Source organism: Perognathus longimembris, chromosome 4 (assembly GCF_023159225.1).
Source record: "Perognathus longimembris pacificus isolate PPM17 chromosome 4, ASM2315922v1, whole genome shotgun sequence".
Taxonomy (NCBI): Eukaryota; Metazoa; Chordata; class Mammalia; order Rodentia; family Heteromyidae; genus Perognathus; species Perognathus longimembris.
In genome coordinates this window covers 235450-256954 of record NC_063164.1, presented here as the reverse complement: position 1 = coordinate 256954, position 21505 = coordinate 235450, and the positions used below count along the sequence as shown (strand labels likewise).

At 48.6% G+C, this 21505-nt stretch overlaps 2 protein-coding genes across 4 annotated transcripts in view; one reads left to right on the top strand and one right to left on the bottom strand.

Annotated features, from left to right (window-relative positions):
* Nucleotides 1-1558: 1558 nt before the first annotated feature.
* Dtymk (deoxythymidylate kinase) lies at nt 1559-12330 on the bottom strand. 2 transcript variants are annotated; one of them, XM_048344351.1, is made up of 5 exons: nt 12132-12330; nt 11027-11135; nt 6219-6309; nt 4456-4581; nt 1559-2026 (listed from the first exon to the last, which is right to left on the bottom strand). In XM_048344351.1, exons 1-5 carry the CDS (start codon nt 12259-12261, stop codon nt 1916-1918), a joined length of 567 nt encoding a protein of 188 aa, XP_048200308.1. In that variant the 5' UTR covers nt 12262-12330; the 3' UTR covers nt 1559-1915. The 2 variants fall into 2 exon arrangements, with proteins under 2 accessions (XP_048200308.1, XP_048200307.1); XM_048344350.1 differs by having other exon boundaries at nt 4456-4653; nt 12132-12329.
* A 46-nt stretch (nt 12331-12376) lies between these two features.
* Ing5 (inhibitor of growth family member 5) overlaps nt 12377-21505 on the top strand; it is a 31366-nt gene continuing 22237 nt past the window's right edge. Inside the window, exons 1-2 of one of the 2 annotated variants that reach the window (XM_048344348.1) lie at nt 12377-12593; nt 20420-20491. In XM_048344348.1, the coding sequence (XP_048200305.1) occupies nt 20464-20491 (28 nt within the window). In that variant the 5' untranslated portion in view covers nt 12377-12593; nt 20420-20463. Of the gene's footprint in view, nt 12594-18312; nt 18503-20419; nt 20492-21505 lie in introns of those variants that run through there. The other variant, XM_048344347.1, reaches the window with a different exon arrangement.

The following is a 21505-nucleotide window of genomic DNA, read 5'->3' as shown; positions in this document are numbered from 1 at the left end:
TGGTTGAAAAGTGCTTCCTGGAGAGGTCGTTCATTCTTAGTAGTATAGTTTGCAATTCTTAATGGCAAATAATAAGTTTCAGTAGAAAACAAAGTTTGTGCCTATTGATTTTTTTCCTTCTGTTTTTAAGTGTGAATGTTTAAGCTCATCCTGTCACAGACAAAGACATTCCTACAACAGCAAGGGTAGTCAGCCCTGCTTCTGGCCTCACCTATGCCTGTGAGAAGGCACCGGTCCTTACCTTTACATGAATATGTGATCCCAAAGGAAATACAATGGGGAAGTGCCCTACCTACAGTGTTTGTCTCAGGGTTGCTGTGACTGGTCTAGTTTGGGGGAGAAAAGGCATATATCCAGGGCACAGAAGGGAGGTGGTGAGGGCTGTCTCCTCATCCTGCCTTGGGAAAACCGAATGGGACAAATTTAGGTGACTCCCACCCAATCTCTGCTTTGAGTGCTGGGCTGGGTACAGTGGGTACATGCCAAGGCATGTCAGATAGCTGTGCTGCCCCTGTGGCTGCTGTGATCATGTCATATACTTAGCTGCTACTATACCATCTCATGTTCCTGGAGGGCACAGGCTCAGACCATGCAGTTGGCAGGGTTCTTGGGAGGCTTCAGGGGACAGCATGCATTCTGCATCTTGTAGCACTCAGGGACATCGGCATTCTTCCACCCTTAAGCCTGAAAATGCTGCATCTGACCTCAATTTCCAACCTGGTTCAAAAGACCCCATGAGGGGCTGGGAATGTGGCTTAGTGCTTAGAGTGCTTGCCTAGCATGCATGAAGCCCTGGGTTCCATTCCTCAGCACCACATAAACAGAAAAAAAAAAAAGCTGGAAGTGGTGCTGTGGCTCAAGTGGTAGAGTGCTAGCCTGAGCAAAAAAAAAAAAAAAAAAAAAAAGCCAGTGAAAGTGCAGGCCCTGAGTTCAAGCCCCAGGACTGGCAAAAAAAAAAAAACAACAACAACCAAAAAACCCATGAACCTGGTGCTGATGGCTCATACCTGTAATCCCAGCTACTCTGGATCCTAGTTCAGAGCTAGCCTAGACAAAAAGTCCATGAGACTCTTATCGCCAATTAACCTCCAAGAAGCCAGAAGTGGAGCTGTGGTTCAAGTGGTAGAGCGCTAGCCTTGAGCTAAAAAGCATAGGAGCAGCACCCAGGCCCTGAGTTCAAGTCCTGGGACCAGCACAAAAAAAGACTGGAAGCATGGATCACATGGTTAAGTATTTGCCAGTACCAACACAAAACTGATGTCATTGTATCCACCTGCACAACCAGAAGAGACTGTTGAGGCCTACTGCGATCCCACCAGCAGAAGAACCCTTGGGTAGTGTTTGCTTGCCTGTCACTTTAGGGGTCCCTGCATTCCATTCCATCACTGAAAGCAAAGTTAACATCAGTGTGTTCAGAAAGGGTGTAAGGGGCTCAGCCTGGGAGAGGCAAGACTGATCGATCGAGCCCGTGAGGGAACGCTTGAGCAGGCTCTTCCCCAGGATAGATTCCATTCAAAGCCAGCTGGTATCTACTAAAGCCACACCTTCCATGAACACATTTTCAGGCCAATTCTTATTAGTGCCTGTAGGAAATTCAAAAGAAGTCCCCAGCTATTTGCCATTTCCAATGATCTCAGTGAAACCGCTCAGTCATTGAGTTTGGTAAGAAAACACCTGTGTTACAGGTTGGAGGAGTGGGAAAGGGAAAACACACCCATTGCTTTCCTTGGCATCCATGCCACTAGGACCTGGGTACACTCCAGTGCAGGTCACCAAAGGTGGCTCTCAAAGGTCTCTGTCATGGAGAAATAGTTCCTGAAACAGTGAAATCTGAATAGCATCAAGTGCAGGCGGCTTGCAGGTCTTCTCACCTTCAGAAGGACTGCAGGACATGGTGCTGTAGCAGGAAATCCATTTATTTCCACAGTTCCCCCAGTGGCCTCTGCATGGCACTGAGGATGACATCTTCAGATAGTGCACGGATTTCCTGATGGATGTCCTCGATGCTTTTTGAAGCATCAACTACCTGTTCCAACAGAGGATGCAGAAAAGAAGAACCTTTTACCACTTTGTTAAATCATCACATGTCACCCACTACCACCTTCCCTCTGCCACAGAGCATGTGGTGACTGGAGGTGGGTAAGGCCCTGGAAAGGCAAACCTGAATCCCAGCAGAGACCCAAATCCACAACAGTGCAGGCTGCACTCCTGCCACAGCTAACACAGAAGGAAGACCATGTGTAACTGCCCGCCTTGTCCTCAGCCAGCCCAAGTGACTACTGGCTCCCAGCTGACAAGTGAGGAAAAAAAGCACTGTCTTGCTTTAGGGCACCCAGACACGGCTTCTAAAAGGAAGCTATACAGCTGGACTTGGCTGATGTGGGCCTGCTTTCTGCTCAGGAGTAAGGCTGTTTTAACTCAGTGGTGTTGCTTGTGCCTTGAGGAAAATCAGACCAGGTAGAAACCTCAATACCTGAAGGAAACCAGGTGAGGAAATCAGATGTACATGTCAGCGTTTCTAAGATGGCTCTTTTGCTGTGCGTCTTGGGGTGGCCCTCTGCTCTGTAGGGCCAAGACCCTTTCCAACAAAATTTGGAAAAATCTCTCAAGGCTATAGAAGGCACACGGAGACTTAAGCGTCTCTAAGCTGTGAAAGAAAACTACTTCCTCACTCATGCCAGTTCCCAGGTGGCAGCTTGCCAACCCCTGCTTAGTCACAGAGCCCTGCCCACGCCTCTAGGATGGCATCTGGGCTGGCTCACTGATCAAGAAAATGAGCATTTCAGCCCAGCTCACATGGCTCATGCCTGTAATCTTAGCTACTCAGGAGTCTGAGATCTGAGGATCAGGGTTCAAAGCCAGGCCAGGCAGGAAAGTCCATGACTCCTGTCTCCAATTAGCTACCAGAAAACTGAAGTGGCACCGTGGCTCAAGTGGTAGAGCATGAGCCTTGAGCTGAAGAGCTCAGGGACAGCACCCAGGCCCAGAGATCAAGCCCCATGACTGGGGGAAAAAAACCAAGCATTTCAAGGGGAAGGGCACTGTCAACTGTCCTGGGGCTTGAACTCGGGCTTTGAACTGTGATTTCAGCCTTTGAGTTAGGATTACAGGCATGAGCAACCAGTGCCCAGCCTGTTGTTACCCGTTCTAAAATATAAGCTGAAAAGCTTTAAGATAAAGAAAATCACAAACAGATATTGTAAACACAAAGACTGTCTACAGACTAGCCAGTGAGAGAGCAGTAGGCACCAGGCATCAGAGTTCAATGAGACAAGATCTGCAGGCAACTGTCGTAAAGCAGACAGAGCAAGTACTGCCTGACTCTCCAAGACCACTGGCTGCTGTGTGCAAGAGATGCGGGCAACCAGTATGTAGGAAAGAGGGCTGAGGTCACAATGGGAGCAAGGCATGGAAAAGGGGTAGCGCCCACATCCATGGGGGGAGCAGAAGCAAGTCCTGGGAGAAGGGAGGTTGAGGCCAATTCTTAGGACCGAGGTCAAAGAACATTTACTGACTAGAAACAGCAGGACCAAAGGGAAAGCTTGGTATGGGCAATGGCGAGCACAAGGCAATGGGGCTCCACAAAAGGGCTGGGGTAGCCGGGTGCCCGTGGCTCACGCCTATAATCCTAGCTACTCAGGAGGCTGAGATATGAGGATTGCAGTTCAAAGCCAGCCCAGGCAGGAAAGTCTGTGAGACTCTTATCTCCAACTAACCACCAGAAAACCAGAAGTGGCGCTGTGGCTCAAGTGGTAGAGCACTAGCCTTGATCTGAAGAGCTCAAGGACAGTGCCCAGGCCCAGAGTTCAAGCCCCACAACCAACAACAAAAGAAAAAAAAAAAAAAGGAAAGGCTGGAGTAAAGACTCCAGCGGTGGCTATGCAACAGCCATATACAGCATTGACAAAGGGTCAGCAGAGACCAAGAAAGAGTGAACAATGTGTTCCACAGACTGAAAGGACAGTACAACTAGGTCTGAGAACTGACCCTGAAGCCAGCAAGCTTCTCCTTTGACAGCATGACCTGAAAATAGGAAGAATAAGCCAAAGTGCTTCTGTGATAGTGAAGTCAGAAGGCAAAGTCTGTGTGCAGTACCTTATAGGACTTTATACTCCAAATGATGGCACCTTATGGCTAAGGCCTTGCAGAGAAAGGATGAAGGAGTAGGCTGGGGCTCATGTCTGCAAGGGGTAGAGAAAGGCAGGGATGTATGCACTTCTGGGTCCCTCCAACTCTGGCCTGGCCCAACAGACAAGGCACAAAGTCTTGATATTTTGAAGAACCATGGGGGATTACAATTTGCCAGCATGGGGCCAGGGTGCCTTCGTCCATCCCCAGCAATCCCATAAAAACAAAACCACAGACAAAACCTGTCAGTTCACAGAACCTTGAGCAGCTGCTGGGAGATGCACATTGGAAAAGTGGCCTCCACCTATCTGCAAAGGGTAAACTGACCTTCCAGTTCAAGGTTGTGTCTCTCATGAGCTGGTGGAAGCACTGCAAAGCACGCTCCTGGGAAGCCCCATTCTCGTACCGCTCTTGGCCAAACTCCCCTCTTGCTGCAGCATCCACCAGTTGTAACTGAAGGAACAGGATCAGATCAGGCTTGGGAAGACCCACATCCGGCTGTTTGCACCATTCCAGGGAAAAATTCTGCCAATAAAGAACCCAATAGGCAAAAACAAGCTGAGTGAGGTCTAATCTTAGGTTTCATAAAGGAGGAAAAAAACCCATCACTTTTAGTGAGACACAAAGTACAGTTAGTGAGAATGGTTTTTCAAATAACTGGTCTCTCCTACACTACCTGCCAGTTTTCCTTTGCAAATGCCTTGTGTGCAAATGGTACCTGTGTGCCAGCACCCATACTCTTAGGTGGGCAGGACCAATGACAGGGCTCCAGACCTTCCCCTTGAGAAAGCACAACCCAGCCAAAGCTGGAGGTAGAGAGCAAATGGCTCAAAAGACAGGCAGTGAGCCTTGGCCATCACCCTTTACCCACACATTTCCCAGGAAGAGCAACGCGGGTAGGCTAGAAAGCCCTCCTAGCCCAACACCCACCATGATGAAGACACAACCCTAAGGGCCCTTCCTGCAGGGTTTGTGGAGCCAGCAGAACTGATTTGGCTGACTTGGAATCTTCATGCTCCAGTCTGCCAGGAAACAGGCCCACAGCATGCTGAGGTTCGCTTTGTCTCCTGAATCATAAATCATACAAACCAAGTACTCCACTGGAAAAGGACTTCACATAATTTAAGAGACAGAAGCTGTGCCAGTGCCTGTAATCCTAGCTACTCAGAAGGTTTAGGAAGTGGGAGGAATGGCATAGGTGCTAGAAGGTCAGCCAGTGAATGGAAGCATCAGATACCAAGTTTAAGTCCCAGTCTCAGACAAAAAAACTAAACAAAAAGGCTGGCTCTAACCAGCCTGGAAAGGGAAGCCAGTGAGACTCTTACCTCCAAAAAGCTGGAAGTGGTACTGTAGCTCAAGTGGTAGAGCACTAGCCTTGACTGAAAAAGCTAATGGACAGAACCCAGGTCCTGACTTCAAGCCACAGTACCAGCATTACAAAAAAAAAGAAAAAAGGCAGAATTTTTTGAAGGCAGATACCTCCTGAGTACAGGCTGAGACCTGAGGATCGTGATTCAAAGCCATTTCAGGCAGGAAAGTCCATGAGACTCTTACCTCCAATTAACCACTAGAAAACTAGAAGTGACAATGTGAGTTCAAGCCCTATGACCAACAACAAAAAAGCAGATTGGAAGGCAGAGGCAGGAGGATCATCCATGAGAGGTTAGTCTAGCCTATAGAGCAAGCCTGTGTTTCAAAAACCAAAAAAGCAGAAAGGGGTAGTACAGTCTACCACTATGATACATGTCTGGAAAAAGTCCCTGGCACAGGGGATGAGGTTAGGAAAGTCCTACTCATTTGGGACATCTGAACACAGAGCTAGTCTCTATGAAAAAGCATACTGCCCATGAACCACTCTTTATGTGCAGTGAAACCATCCAAATAAAAGCTTTATTTGTGAAAACACTGCATCTACATAAATCTTTTCTTATTGATGAACGACAAATCCAGAGATGAAGGAATAGACTTAAGAACTATCTCCTCCAAAGAGCAATGTGAATGTGCTTCCCCTGCAGAGCTGATACTGTGGGCCAGGAGGGCTGCCCCAGGCCTCACAACTGTTGCCCCCAGTGGGATACCACAGTACTCACCTCCTTGGCACTCGTAAAGGCAACACCAGAAAATGCATATCTGTCCACAACAAGGGTAACACCCTGGCTCAATTTCTCCTTCATCAATGGCCTGAAAAACAGAGAGTACTCCTGAGCTCCAGAACTGATCTGGCTGACTTCGAATCTTCAAGCTCACTTTATCCTGATATTGCAATTCACAAATGCTCTACAGTAACAATTATAACACACGGATTGTGTGTGTGTGTGTGTGTGTGAACACGCGCGAGCCAATCCTGGGGCTTTAACTCAAGGCTTGGGCACTGTCCCTGAGCTTCCTTTGCTCAAGGCTAGAGCTATACCACTTGAGCCATGGTGCCATTTCCGGCTTTTTCTGTTTTATGTGGTAGTAAGGAATCAAACCCAGGGCTTTGTGCATGCTAGGCAACAACTCTACCACTAGGCCACATTTCCAGCTGATTTTCATTTAAAATAAAATGCTGTGTTTTTCCATGGGGACTCCACTCCTGGCAGAACTCAACAGGGCTAACACCACTAAACAGGCAAGCCAAGATAAAGCTGTGACAGAAGCGCTCTGCTGTCTGGAGGGGCTAGTCAGTACCCTCCTGCCAAGGGCAGGGCAAAAACAGGCAAAGAAAAAGGAAGGCAGGGGCAAGAGTGCTTGCTTCCTATACATGAAGCCCTAGGTTTGGTTCCTCAGCACCACATATACAGAAAAGGCCAGAAGTGGCACTGTGGCTCAAATTGGCATTGTGCTAGTCTTGAGCAAAAAGAAGCCAGGGACAGTGCTCAGGCCTTGAGTTCAAGCCCCAGGACTGGCCAAAAAAAAGAAAAAGGAAGGTAGTGGGACAACTCGGGAGTGGTGAATGATGCTTCTTCCTCAAGCCTGATTTGCAAGTACAAAGATGGACAGAAGGTTAAGGATGTCCTCAACTAAACAAGCCCAAGTCTACTATCACCCCCAAGGGACTGAAATCTAGATGTGCACAGACCCTGGGCCTGACATCAACAGAAGCACTAAGAAGTCAGAAAAGGCCAAGTTAAATCCATCCTATGCAGCCCATCTCATTGGAGACCTTCACCTGACAGATACAACTACATAAATACAGTTGCCTGACCTCTGATCAAGGAGAGGAGGCAAAACAGAAATGGTCATAAAACCAACTTCATAGGACTAACTCAACACGGGCCACAGACCTAAATGCAAAGCACATAACCAGTTTGGTTCTAAAAAGAAAATAAGAGGCTAGGTGACAGTGGCTCAGATCTATAATCCTAGCTACTCAAGAAGCTGAGATCTGAGGATCAAGGTTCAAATGCACCTCTGACAGAAAAGTCTGAGATTCTTATTTCCAATTAACCACAAAAATCCAGAAGGGGAGCTGTGGCTCAAGTGGTAGAGCACTAGGCTTAAGCACAAATACTCAGAGACAGCACACAGGCTCAGAGTTTTAAGCCCCAGGACTGGCAAAAAAAAAAAAGTATCCTGGTCTTTCCTGCTGGGCTGGCTTAGACCCTGATCTTCAGATTTCCGCCTCCTGAGTAGCTTAGAAACTACAGGTATGGGCTGGGAATGTGGCTTAGGGGTAGAGTGCTTGCCTAGCATGCATGAAGCCCTGAGTTCAATTCCTCAGCACCACATAAACAGAAAAAAACGGAAGTGGCACTGTGGCTCAAGTGGTAGAGTGCTAGCTTTAAGCAAAAAGAAGCCAGGGGACAGTATTCAGACCCTGAATTCAGGCCCCAAAACTGGCAAAAAAAAAAAAGAAAGAGGAAAAAAAAAAAAGGAAAAAGGACTCCAGGTATGAGCCATCAGTACCCAGCTAAAACAAAGACTTATTAAAATGTAAGAATAGGAAAATAAATATTCTAGGGGTACAGTTCACCATAGACCACTAATGAAAAACTCCAAGATAGGCTTTAACTGACACATCATCCAAAATAAACAGATGACAAATAAACATATAAACTGCTTTACATTGTATCAGGAAAAATACAAATTAGAATGAGAAGCCAGGTGACAGAAACTGAGATCCATGATACTCCATCTCCAAATTAACCAGCAAAATGCTGAGCCCAAGACATGTCTCCAGTAGAGCATGAGCTACCGACCAGCAAGCAGAGAGCATGAAGCCTTGAGTTCAAGTCCCAGTATAGGCACATGCACACCATGTTCATACACATACAAGAATTAGATGAAATGTCATTATACACCTTGTAGACTGACCAAAATCTGGAACCTAAAGGCTGGTGAGGATGTGGAACAATCAGAACTCTTACTCATTACTTGTGGGAATACAAAATGATAAGCTACTTTGGAAGACTAAACATACCATGCAATCCATCGATAGCTTTATTCATGATTGCAAACCTTGGAACCAAGACATCCTTCAGCAGGTAAGTTAATAAGCTGCACTCCAGTGGAATATTAAGTAGCATTAAACAGAAATAAATTCTCAAGTGATGAAAAGACATAAGAAAAATGAGGAAGTGGCGCTGTGGTTCAAAGTAGTAGAGTGCTAGCCTTGAGCTGAAGAGCTCAGGGACAGTGCCCAGGCCAGAGTTGAACCCCCACGACCAACAACAAAAAAAGCAAAATTTGTACTTAGTTTCAGCCAGGCGCTGGTGCTTCACGCCTGTAATCCTAGCTACTCAGGAGGCTGACATCTGAGGATCAGGGTTCAAAGCCAGCTCAGGCAGGCAAGTCCATGACTCTTCTCTCCAACAAACTACCAAATAAGCAGGAAGTGAAACTGTAGCTCAAGTAGTAGAATACCAGCCTTGAGCCCCAAAGCTCAGGGACTGTGCCCAGGCCCCAATTTCAAGCCCCAGGACTAACCAAAAAAAAAAAAAAAAAAGAAGAAAAGAAAGGCAGAAATCTGTATGCAGAAGAACCAGTGATGCAAACCTGAAGTCTGACCACTATATTTTTCTCTTCAAATTAAGACATGTGAGTCATATCACTTTTTTTCAAAGCTCTCACAGAAAGTCAATTACCTCTATAAATTCCAGATGTATAAAATATTATAAAGATGGTCTCTTGTTCACCAAAATAGAATGAGGAAAGCCTCTCCATACAAGACAAACAGTCTGGGGACAAATACAAGGAAAGTAAGAATACAAAGTAAGGCATCAGAGAGCAGGTGAAATGCACTACCCAACAACCTCTCCAGAGTGCTATGTCCTGCTCCAGTGGGTCTGCATACAGTCAGAAAGCAGGGTGTCCAGTGAACTGTATGGCACGACCCATTCATGTTAAAAAAAAAAAAAAATGAGCGTTGGTGGCTCCACGCCTGTAATCCTAGCTACTCAGGAGGCTGAGATATGAGGATTGGGGTTCAAGTGGTAGAGCACTAGTCTTGAGCTGAAGAGCTTAGGGGCAGCACCAAGGTCCTGAGTTGAAGGCCCACTACTGACAAAAAAAAAAAAAAAGAAAAAGCAACACAAACCTGGAGCTGGTAGCTCCCACCTGTAATCCTAGCTACTCAGGAGGATCACCGTGCCAAGCCACATGGGGCAGGAAAGTCTGTGAATCTCTTCTCTCCAGTTAACCACCAAAAAGCCACAAGTATAGCTGGGCTTAAGTGATAAAGTGACAGCCTTGAGCAAAAAGCTAAGGGACATGAGGTTGGAGGATTGGCTCAGATGGTAGAATGCTAGCCAGTAAGTGAAAGTGTCAGATGATGAATTTGAGTCTCAGTCTCAAACCAAAAGGAAGAAAATGCTAAGGGACAGTGGCCAGGCCCTGAGTTCAAGCCCCAGTACTGGTGCACATGTGCACACAGAAAGCCATACGTTATCTACTTGTTTGAAAATAGAAATAATCTGAAAGGATATATACACCACATGCATTCAATAAATTAAATATCAATGAAGACATGTATGATAAAAGGAGGTTGGAAGACAGTAAATGCTAAAACACATTGGTTTATTTATGTTTCAAAACTGGTTATCAACTCTAATGATAAATAATATGGGGAGGGCTGGAAATGTGGTCTAGTGATAAGAGTGCTTGCCTAGCATTCATGAAGCCTTGGATTCAATTCCCTAGTACCACATAAACAGAAAAAGCCACATGTGACACTGTGTCTCAAGTGGTAGAGTGCTAACCTTGAGCAAAAGAAGCTCAGGGATAGTGCCTAGGCCCCAAGTTGAAGCCCTAGGACTGGCAAAATAAATAAATAAATATAAGCACATGATCCCAACAGTTGGGAGTAAAAGTACTTAAAATTTCAGGTCAACCAGGCATATACAGTTCTGAGGATCAAAGCCATCCTGGGGGCTGGGAATATGGCCTAGTGGCAAGAGTGCTTGACTCATATACATGAAGCCCTGGGTTCGATTCCCCAGCACCACATATATAGAAAATGGCCAGAAATGGCGCTGTGGCTCAAGTGGCAGAGTGCTAGCCTTGAGCAAAAAGAAGCCAGGGACAGTGCTCAGACCCTGAGTCCAAGACCCAGGACTGGCCCAAAAACAAAACAAAACAAAACAAAACCATCCTGGGTAAGAAAGTCCATGAGACTCTTATTTTCAATTAACCTCCAGAAAGCCAGAAGTGGGGCTGTGGCTCAAACTGGTAGAGTGCTAGCTTTGAATGAAGGAGTTCAGGGATAGCACCCAAGCCCTGAGTTCAAGTCCCACAAAAAAAAAAGTTCTTAAGGAGGAAAAGCAGTGATTTTGCTCTCTGGAGACAGGCTGGGCAGCCTCTATGCACATTTTCTTTCACCATTTTTCCCAGCAGCATTCAGAGGTTGCAAGCTCAGGAGGAGAAAAGCACCAGGGGTGGGTAGCAGGATGGGAGTGGGGAGCAGTGGGTCAATTTTTACACTTGTTCCCAGCGGTTCGCAGAAAAAAGCAGGTGCACAGAGTGATCTTCCAGTTCATTTTTTTTTTCTAGGTAGGAACTCAGAAGTTTGCCGATTTCAGTTGATCTTTCTAGGAAAAAAAAAAATCCTATTTAAGTTAGGCTTCCCATGCAAATTAGAATATAGCGTGCACCTAATTTCTCATTCTGGTCTTATCTTACCAAAATCTCTAGACAAATTTGGACCACGTTTTCTAAAGGAAGATATTGTGCAGATGCCACAACCAAGTGGCTCCAAGGGTTCAACTGATAAGTTGAACACGAGGAAGAAAGTGAGCTGGGAATGTGGCTTAGTGGTAGAATGCTGGCCTAGCATGCATGAAGCCCTGGGTTTGATTCTTCAGTACTACATAAACAGAAAAGGGTGGAAGTGGTGTCATGGCTCAAGTGTTGAAAGAGTGCTAGCCTTGAGCAAAAGAAGGTCAGGGACGGCGCCCAGGCCCTGAATTCAGGCCCAGGACTGGCAAAAAAAAAAAAAAAAGGCAAAGGAGAAAGAAAGTCAGGACTTCAAAAGAGACAATAGACTGGATGGTTAGCTGCAAGATTACAATGTCCAAGCAAGCGTGCTTCCAATTCCCTACTCTTTGACTTTAACTGTAATTTCAGGGTCGATGCTTTAAGCTAAATATACGGTGCTAGGGCCAGGCACAAATGGCTCACATCTGTCATCCTAGCTACATAGGAAGGCTGCACCCTGAGGATCTCAGTTCAAAGACAATACAGATAGGAAAGCTCGCGAGACTCTCGTCTCCAATAGACCACCAAAAAGCAGGAAGAGAAGCTGAGGCTCAAGTGTTGAAGTGCTAGCCTTGAGCAAAAGAAGGTCAGGGACGGCGCCCAGACCCCGAGTTCAGGCCCCGGGACCGACGCGCACATGCGCGTGGACACACACACGCACAGAATGGAGCTGGGGACGTAGCTTAATGGCAGGCGCACTTCGCGTGCAGGAAGCTCCAATACAAGGCCCGGCAAGTAAAAATCATACAAAACCAAACCCAAAGGCAGAGCCCAGGAGCCCTCCCGGCAGCCCGCCCGCAGGGGCCCGCTCGCCCGCCCGCCCCGCGCACCGGGGAAGCGCAGCAGCTCGGCCCGGTGGCCTGCGGCGCACAGCGCGGACACTAGCTTGCGGCCCTGCGTGCTCTTGCCCGCGCGGTCCACGCCCTCCAAGACGATCAGCGCCCCGCGACGGCTCGCCATGGCGCCCGCCGGCCCGCGCCCCACCACACAACTCCCGCCAACCCCCGCGCCGACTCCGCGGAGATTGGCCGCGGTGGAGGGCGTGGCTCTTATTGGGGGTTGTGGCTTGTGGAAGGGTGAGATCCGTCGAGGGTCGTCCCCCTATGTGGGCGTGGTCTAACAGAAGGTACCGCCCCTTCCCCTTCCGGCCCGGCCCGGAAGTGTTCGCCGTCAGCTACACTTCGCTTTCCCTTCCTGCAGAAGGCAAGCTGTGACTTAAGGTCTCCAGAATTTCTTTTGTTACCCTGGGCCAGACCTTGCACTCTTTCCGAACTCTCAGGAGGACGGCAGCCGTAAGTGTACACACTAAGGAGCCTTTTCTGTTCTGGGGAGTGAGCCCAGGACCTTGTGCATGCTAGGTCTGCCCTACTGCTGACCTACGCTCCCAGCTTGTAATGAGCCCTTGAAAACGCCCACTCCACTGCCGCAGCAGACACTGGTGGGAGCTTTCCAGCTGAGAAGGGCAGTTCCCAGGTGATCCTGTGTGTCTGTGCATGTGCCGGTAATGTGGCTTGAACTCGGGTTCTGGATTCTGCCCCTGAGCTTTGTGCTCAAGGCTAGTGTTCTGCCACTTGAGCCACAGCTCCACTTTTTTTTTTTTTTTTTTTTTTTGGCCAGTCCTGGGCCTTGGACTCAGGGCCTGAGCCCTGTCCTTGGCTTCTTCTCGCTCAAGGCTAGCACTCTGCCGCTTGAGCCACAGCACCGCTTCTGGCGGTTTACTCTGTATATGTGGTGCTGGGGAATCGAACCTAGGGCCTCGTGTATCCGAGGCAGGCACTCTTGCCACTAGGCCATATCCCCAGCCCCACAGCTCCACTTTTGACTTTTTGGTGGTTTATAAGAGATGAGAGTCTCATAGGATTTCCAGCCTGGGTTAGCTTGGAAGCATGATCCTCAGATGTCCAATGCACAGGTCAAGTCTTGAGCAGTAGTTTCCTCTCTGCTCCTTGACTTCTTCCAGGTACTGTTTGAGCCCTTGGTGACATTACTATTAAGACACCAGAGTAAGGTTTCCTACCTGGACCCTCCCAGATGTGGTGTGAGGTTCTGGAAGCATGATACGTTATTCTCAATTAGTTCTTTTCTTCCTGGAGCTTGACCTTGTGGCCTCCAAAAGCCAATGCACCCTATTCAGGAAGAACGTTTAAAAGCTATTTTATGGCCAGGTGCTTGTGATTCACACCTGTAATCCTAGCTACTCAAGAGGCTGATATCTGAGGACCACAGTGCAAAGCCAGCCAGTGCAAAAAAGTCTTTCAAACTCTACCTCCAATAAACTAGCAAAAATGCTGGACTAGGGGTATGACTCAAGTGGTAGAACACTAGCTATGAGCAAGCAAACTGAGCAAGAACATAAGGCCCCAAGTTCAAGGTAAGGAAATAAAGTGTGGACGTAAAACCTGGTGCTAGTGGCTTACACCTATAATTTTAGCTGCTTAGGAGGCTGAGATCTGAGGATCAGAGTTCTACCAGCCTAGGCAGGAAAGTCTATGGGACTCGTGCCTTCAGTTAGCCACACACACACAAAAAAGCTGGAAATGGAGCTGTGGCTCAAAAGGTACAAAGCCAGCCTTGAGCAAAATAGCTAAAGGAAGTGCCGGAGCCCTGCATTCAATCACCCAGTACTGGTACAAAAATAAGCAAACAAATAAATGTCATATTACGATTTGGCATTGCTTTTCCTGGCTATCTGCATGGAAACATGCAGAGTTAGGGTCCATGTTGGTGGTTTTTGTTTTGTTTTTTTTTGCCAGTCCTGGGCTTTGGACTCAGGGCCTGAGCTCAGTCCCTAGCTTCTTTTTGCTCAAGGCTAGCACTCTGCCACTTGAGCCACAGCACCACTTCTGAGTATTTTCTATAGATGTGGTGCTGGGGAATTGAACCCAGAGCTTCATGTATATGAGGCAAGCACTCTTGCCACTAGGCCATATTCCCAGCCCAGGGTCTATGTTTATACAGAGATCTTGGAATGAGGACACATGAAAACACAGCTGCAGCCAGAAGTCAGCCCTGTGATTCTGAGTCAGCCTTGGAGATCTAAGTTACCATAGCACAACCTAGTGAAGATAACCAAGAATGGTACTTAATAGTGAGAACAGAAAAAGCCTGGCTAGGCACAGATTCTACATCCCTCACCATGGCCTTGAGCATTCACACATGAGGCCCATGGACACCTCTGGAAGAGTTGTGCAAGAACAGTGGACTGATGGGAGCCCAGATACTACCCTGGAACATGCTTGCAGATTGAGGTTTAAATGACCCATGGAAACTCATGCCATACACGTGGAACCTGTAATATAGTCCTTGAGCTCTCCAATGAGTGTGTGTATGTATGTGCCCAAGCTGGCACTTGAATTCCAGGCTTATGTGCTGTCCCTGTGCTTTTGTGGTTAAGGCTAGCCCTCTATTACTTGAGTCACAGCTCCACTTTGGCTTTTTCCTGGTTAACTGGAGGTAAGGGCCTCATGGACTTTCCTTCTCCCAGGCTGGTTTCGAACCATGATCCTCTGATCTCAGGTTTACAGGTGTGAGCCACCAGTGCCTGGCTGCCTAATGAACTTGAGGGTTATGTATATCTCTCCTAGAGACACCTTATTAACCCCTACACAATATAGAGTGGTTACTTCCAGCCTAGCAAGAGCTCTGCCTATCTTTTCCTTCAGTAAATCTTTGCCATTTTACTTCACTTTCTGTGTCCATGGAATCAGTCTTCAAAAATATAGAGACAGGGGCTGGGAATGTGGCCTGGTGGTAGAGTGCTTGCCTCATATACATGAAGCCCTGGGTTTGATTCCTCAGCACGACAAATATAGAAAAAGCCAGGAGGGGCCCTGTGGCTCAAGTGCTAGAGTGCTAGCCTTGAGCAAAAAGAAGCCAAGGACAGTGCTCAGGCTCCGAGTTCAAGCCCCAGGACTGGCAAAAATACAGAAACAGGAGCAAGGAGGAATGTGGCTTAGTGGTGGAGTGCTTGCCTAGCATGCGTGAGGCCCTGAGTTTGATTTCTTGGAACTACATAAACATAAATAAATAAATAAATAAATATATATATGTGTGTGTAAACAGAGACAAGGAATCTGTTCTAGGTGTTGCAGTTTTTCAATATTATAAGTGAGAATATTTATTTTTGTGCTGGTCGTAGGACTTGAACTCGGCTTGGATGATGTCCGTGAGCTTCTTTGGTTCAAGGCTAGTGCTTTCGCCACTTGAGCCACTTTTGGCTTTTTCTGAGTAGTTTATTGGAGATAAGAGTCTCACAGACTTTCTTGCTTGGGCTGACTTCAGACTATGATCCTCAGAACTTAACTTCTTGAGGAGCTAGAACTACAGGTGTGAGCCACCAGTGCTCCACAGTGCTGATACTTCTAACTGGTCAAAGAATTTGGACCAACAGATATTACCACTGATTGTGTTTTCTGTGCTTTGGCCAAACCCTAGGTTTCATCACACTTTTTAAATCTTTGCTAACTTGTTAGGAAAAACATAGCAATATAACATCAAAAGTCTCATATTGATTTAATTTTAAGTGAGACTAAAGATATATATGTGAATGTATTTGTATAAATAAATATATGTATTTCTATAAGTACTTGTATATGTATTTGTACCTATACAAGTACATGTATTTCTGTGTGTGCCAGTTCTAGAGCCTTGCGCTCTTACTTAGCTTTTATGCTCAAGGGTGGCACTCTCCTACTTGAACCATACCTCTGCTTCCAGTTTTTTGTTTGTTTTTGCTGATAATTGAGGATAAAATCTTGAGGATTTTTCTGCTTGGACAGGCCATGATCCTCAAATCTCAGCCTCGTGTGTAGCTAATGAGCTGCCATTAAGGTTAAATGGGGTTACAAGGAGAAGTTGTATGACTTCCTTTTCTCTCCCAGGTGAGGATGTGATAAGAAGATAGCCCTTCTTAGTACAAGGAAGAGAACAAGGAGACTCATCACTAGGCAGCAGCCCCAACCTTGGACTTGTAGTGTCCAGAACTGTGAGAAAATAAACATTTGTTATTTCAGCCACCCTATCGACAGTGAGGTTGCACAGGCTGGCACAGGGTGTCCCTACCCCTTTCTTTCTTTTGCCAGTACCAGGGTTGAACTCCAGGCCTTTGCTTCCCTTTCTGGCTTGCTGGGCCGATGCTCTGTCTTCTATGCCTCCAGCTATGCTTTGTGTTGGCTATTTTTAGACATCAAGTCTCAGGGACTTTTCTGCTATGGCTGGTTTCAAACCACAGTTCTCTGGATCTCAGCCTCCTGAGTAGCTAGCTTCGCAGGTTTGACCCACTGTTGCCCACCTTTCCCTTCTTTTAATGGAAGGCCTAAAATTTGGAAGTAGAGATAATGTAATGAATCCCACATGTCTACTGCCAGCTTTAGAAATCAGAAATTTGGGCAAATTTTATTTCACTTGTTACCCCAACTACCAACTCAGCTTGTATGGAAGCAGAGTCCTCATTTTATCACTTCACACCTGAGTGGTTGAGCTGCGTTGACCTGTTGGGCTTGGACCTGCGGCCGCCTGCACTGGAACTCAGATCCAACACTCAGCTGACTCATCCATGTGGCAGAAGTACAGGGGAATGACATTGTGCCCCATAGGCTCTACTTAGCCCACATTAGGATGAAGCAATCAGGACTAGATGCTGAAAATGCCAGTTATCATAAGATGGGAACGTAGGCAGGGTGCTGGTGGCTCATGCCTGTAATCCTAGCTACTCAGGAGGCTAAGATTTGAGGATTGATGTTCAAAGTCCATGAGACTCCTAAATCCAATTAACTACTAGAAAACTGAAAGTGGAGCTCTGGCTCAAAGTGGTAGCACTAGCCTTCAGCTGAAGAGTTCAGGGTCAGGATTCAGGTTCTGAGTTCAAACCCTAGTACTGGCACACCTACAAAATGTGAACACAGGCTGGTCACTCGGGGTCCAGGGCTGTAACCCTAGCTACTCAGGAGGTCCAAAGCTAAGATGCTGTCCTGGAACCTGTTGTGAAATTCTCAGACAAGAAACATGTGCCATGCTGGAGAGGTAGATACAAAATTTCTTACATCCTAATAGCAAACTTCCTGTGCCCGTGCAACTTTGGGCTGTTCTACAGCCAGCATGAGATGCCTCCCATCGGGAAGGCCCTGCATTGAAACCGTAATGCCCACGTACTGCACTGTCTGGCCAGTGGCTCTATGCACTAGGTGCAAAGCTAGGCTAGAACCTTGTACCTTGTCCTCCTTGCTGTTATCCTGAAGGTAACAAGAAGGACATTAACATTTTTTTTCATTGTGCTGCTCCTGGGACTTGGGAGCTTTTTAGGATAGCACTCTACCACTTGAGCCACAGCTCCACTTTCTCAGTGGTTGGAGTTAGGTGAATCATGGACTTTTCCCTTCCATGCTGGCTTTGAGCAGCAATCTTCTGATCTCAGACTTCTGAGTAGCTAGGATTACAGGCGTGAGCCACCGGCGCTGGGCTTATTTTTGTGGCGCCAAGGATTGAACCAAGTCTGCTTCTTGACCTCTGGCCCAAGTTAGGCTGTAGAAGGGAGGCGGGGTTGGTAAGCCTGGCACACCACCTGTGGGCCATCACGCTCTGCCAGAAACAAGACTCCCAAATCCTAGCAGGGGTTCGGTGCGGCAGGGAAAGGACAACTGTGGACCGCTGGGCTCCTCCGTTGAGCACCTGAGCTCGCCCTCCCGCAGGGAGGTCAGCCTCTCCACCCTGCACTACGGGCTGGGAATCCGCGGGGCCTGGCGTGAGGTGCGGAGCTTGGCGCGGGCACCCCGCAGGCCAACGGAGGCAACGATCCCAAACGGAGACTTGGCCGCGCCGCCCCCCGGAGGGCGTCGGGCGGCTGTGGGCCAAGGCGGCGGCGGTGGTTCCGCGTCACAGGCAGGAGGAGCTTGGCGTAGAAGTGGAAGCCGCCATGTGTCAGCGCCACGCCTGGCAGAGCCTGTTCGGGAATGCGATCCCTGTGGACCCCCGGCCCCGCGGCCTTGCGCTGCGCCGCGCCCTCACGGCGACACCCGGCCGGAAGTCGGGGGGCGGGGCCAGCCTCGCCCTGCCTTCCCGACGTCCAATCGGCGCGCGCGGCTCATGAATAGAGAGCGCGCGGCGCTGCCCCGCCCCCGTCCCGCGGCGCCGCCGCCCGCGCAGACCCCGAGCGCTGCCGCGGTGAAGATGGCGACCGCTATGTACTTGGAGCACTACCTGGACAGTAAGCGCCCCGTTTGCGCCGCCGCCCGCGTGGGCCTGCCCGTCGCAGACCCCGGACGCTACGGCCCGCGCAAGGACCCCGGGGCGTGGGTGGGGACTGGGGTTAGGGCGGCCCGCAAGCGGAGCAAGTGGCCGGGCGGGGCAGGGCCGCGGGAAGGCGGGCGGGCGCGTGGCGCGGGGTCCAGCAGCCTCAGAAGCGCCAATTCCAGGTGCGTCACGGGGGGGGGGGGCGGCGCTCCCGAGGGCGGGACCCCGCCCCGCCCTCCTTCAAAGGCCCTCCCCCAGAGGCCCCGCCCACTACGCAGGTCCGGCTGGGCTCCTTCCACTGCACGCGCTCTAGTCCTCTCTGCGCCCAGTGCTCCGAGCCGCGGGGCCTGCCCCAGGCCTAGGCGCGCTGCGCAGACTCTTTCCCTCTCCTGGCCTCAGTGTCAGCATCAGCGAGCTCGGCCTAGCGGCTGGGTGGAGAACTCTTTCCCGAGTAGCTCACCCCAGGCGTCCAGGCAGGGAGGTCTTGCAGTGGGTTCACTTCCTAGCCAGGCCCCTTTGCAGGTAGCCAGGTCTCCCTGAGAGCTAGAAGAAGACAGTTGCCGCCTACACTTTTACAGAGAAGGAAATGAGGAGGTGGTGATACTGCCCTCTCCCAGGGGATGCCAAGCCCTGCCCTTTTGCTTTACTGTTTTGGGTGGGCGCCAGTAATGAGACTCCAGGGAGTTGAACATGGCCCAGGGAGGTCTTTCTTTGGGCATTCCTGAAATGACAGCATGGCGGCTTCTGGCTTCTGTGTGCTCTGAGCACCTGCCATGTGCTGGTGTGGGGCAGGAGCCCCACTTCCCTGCAAGTCTCCCCCTTGTAGAGTTCTCAGAAGATTAAGGTTATCCCAAATAAGCAGGCCAGAAGGCCATAGGTATCCCTACGTAGAGGGGCTGTGCCAGGGTTTGAGTGACATCCAGATTAGTTCAGGAAGCCACTGGCTTGAGCAGCAGATTTCTGAGATGAAGTTCAGGCTTGAAACAATGACTTTGGGATGCTGGGTACCAGCAACTCCCACCTGTAATCCTAGATACTCAGTAGGCTGAGTTGTGAGGATCAAGGTTCGAAGTGTGCCTAGGCAGAAAAATCTGTGAGTCTTACTTCCAAATAATTACCAGGAAGCCCGAAGTGGAGCTGTAGCTCAAGTGGTAGAGTGCCAGCCTTGGGCAGAAAAGCTCAGGAACAGCACCCAGAACCCAAGTTCAAGCCCCACAACTGGTGTATGTGCACTTGTGAGTATGCATGCACACACACACGACCTTGATATATATGGAAAGTAGATAGAGGAATATATAATGAGACTCAAGGTCCAAGCCTGATGAAGCTATGTTGAGTTGGCATGGACTAGAGGGTGCAGTGCAGATAGGAGAGCACAGAGGTTTTCTTCCTGTTTGTCCTACAGGGTTACCACTAGCCACAGAGACTATTTAAGTAAAATTAAGAAGTTAGTTCCTCAGTGGCACCAGCTCTGTTGACACTGCTTGCTGGCCCGGTGACACTGCTTTGTTGGGCCGAAGAAGAGAACAGGTTCACCCTTGTATCAAGCTTCTGTGCAGTGTGGTCTGCAGCGTCCGATCATCTAGACTTCGGGGCAAAGGCAGAGAGATTCAGGAGGACTCAGGTTCTGACTTGAGTCTTGGAACTTGCAGTTCACTGAGGGAAGCAATCCAGTCATGGCTATTTTCCCTCCCTCTGCTGGAAGTTGTTTCCTGTGATTCCTACTAACTTCTCTTGCTTCTGGATGCTTCTGTAGCTTCTGTCAACATTGTGTCAGTCAGTTTACTCCCCAAACCCAGAGACAGAAGACAAATTGTGATAGCTGTTAAGACTTCAGGATAAGGCCTAAGAGGCAGACTTGTCTTCCTGAGAGCTTTCATCTCCCTTTCAGGCATTGAGAACCTTCCCTGCGAACTTCAGAGGAATTTCCAGTTGATGCGTGAGTTAGACCAGAGGACAGAAGGTGGGTCCATTTAGAGCCAACCAGGGAGAGGTTCAGGGGGATGCAGGGTTGTAGAGGAGGATGTAGGGTGGCAGATAGCTTGGAGGGGACTCAGTGCAATGGGGCCATGGCCCAGCTTGGGGCATGGTACAGGGTCCTCAAAGGAATGCTGGTATTTTTATTAGTAATAGTTATATTATTGTTGTTGTTATGTTTTGAGACAGGCTGTCTCCTGTAGCCCAAGTTGGCCTGGAACTCTAGATCCCCCTTCCTTAGCCTCAGTGGGGATGGGAAGCATGGAACACTGGCACTTTTTTTTTTTTTTTTTTGCTGGCCTCAGGATTTGAACTCAGGGCCTCTCACTGGGCTTGCTTGCCCATAGCTTGTGCTATGCAACTTGAGCCACACCTCTAGCCCTGCCTTTTGCTGGTTATTTTGGAGAGAGAGTTTCTTGGACTTTTCTGCTGGGTATCCCCGAACTATGGTCCTCCAAATCTCAGCCTCCTGTCCAGTGAGGGTTATAAATGCGAGTAACTGGTACCTGGCAAGCACTGGTACTGTGTGTGTTTGCATGCACATGTTTGCTGACCCTGGGGCTAGAAATAATGTTCCTTAGCTTTATTTTTTTTAATTTAATTTTATTGTCAAGGTGATGTACAGAGAGTGCTTAGCGCTTATTTTTTATTTTTGCCAGTCCTGGGGCTTGAACTCATGGCTTGGGCGCTGTCCCTGGCTTCTTTTTGCTCAAGGCTAGCACTCTACCACTTGAGCCACAGTGCCACTTCCAGCTTTTTCTGTTTCTGTGGTGCTGAGGATTTGAACCCAGGGCTATATGCCTTAGCTTTTTATTTATTTACTTTGTGCTGCTCCTGGGGCTTAAACTCAGGATCTGGGCAGAATCCCTTTTTTGCTCAAGAGTAGAGCACTTGAGCCACTGCTTCATCTCTGGGTTTTTGGTGGTTAATTGGAGATGAGCGTCTCACTGAGTTTCCTCCTAGGGCTGGCTTCAAATTTCAACCCTCAGATCTCAGCTTC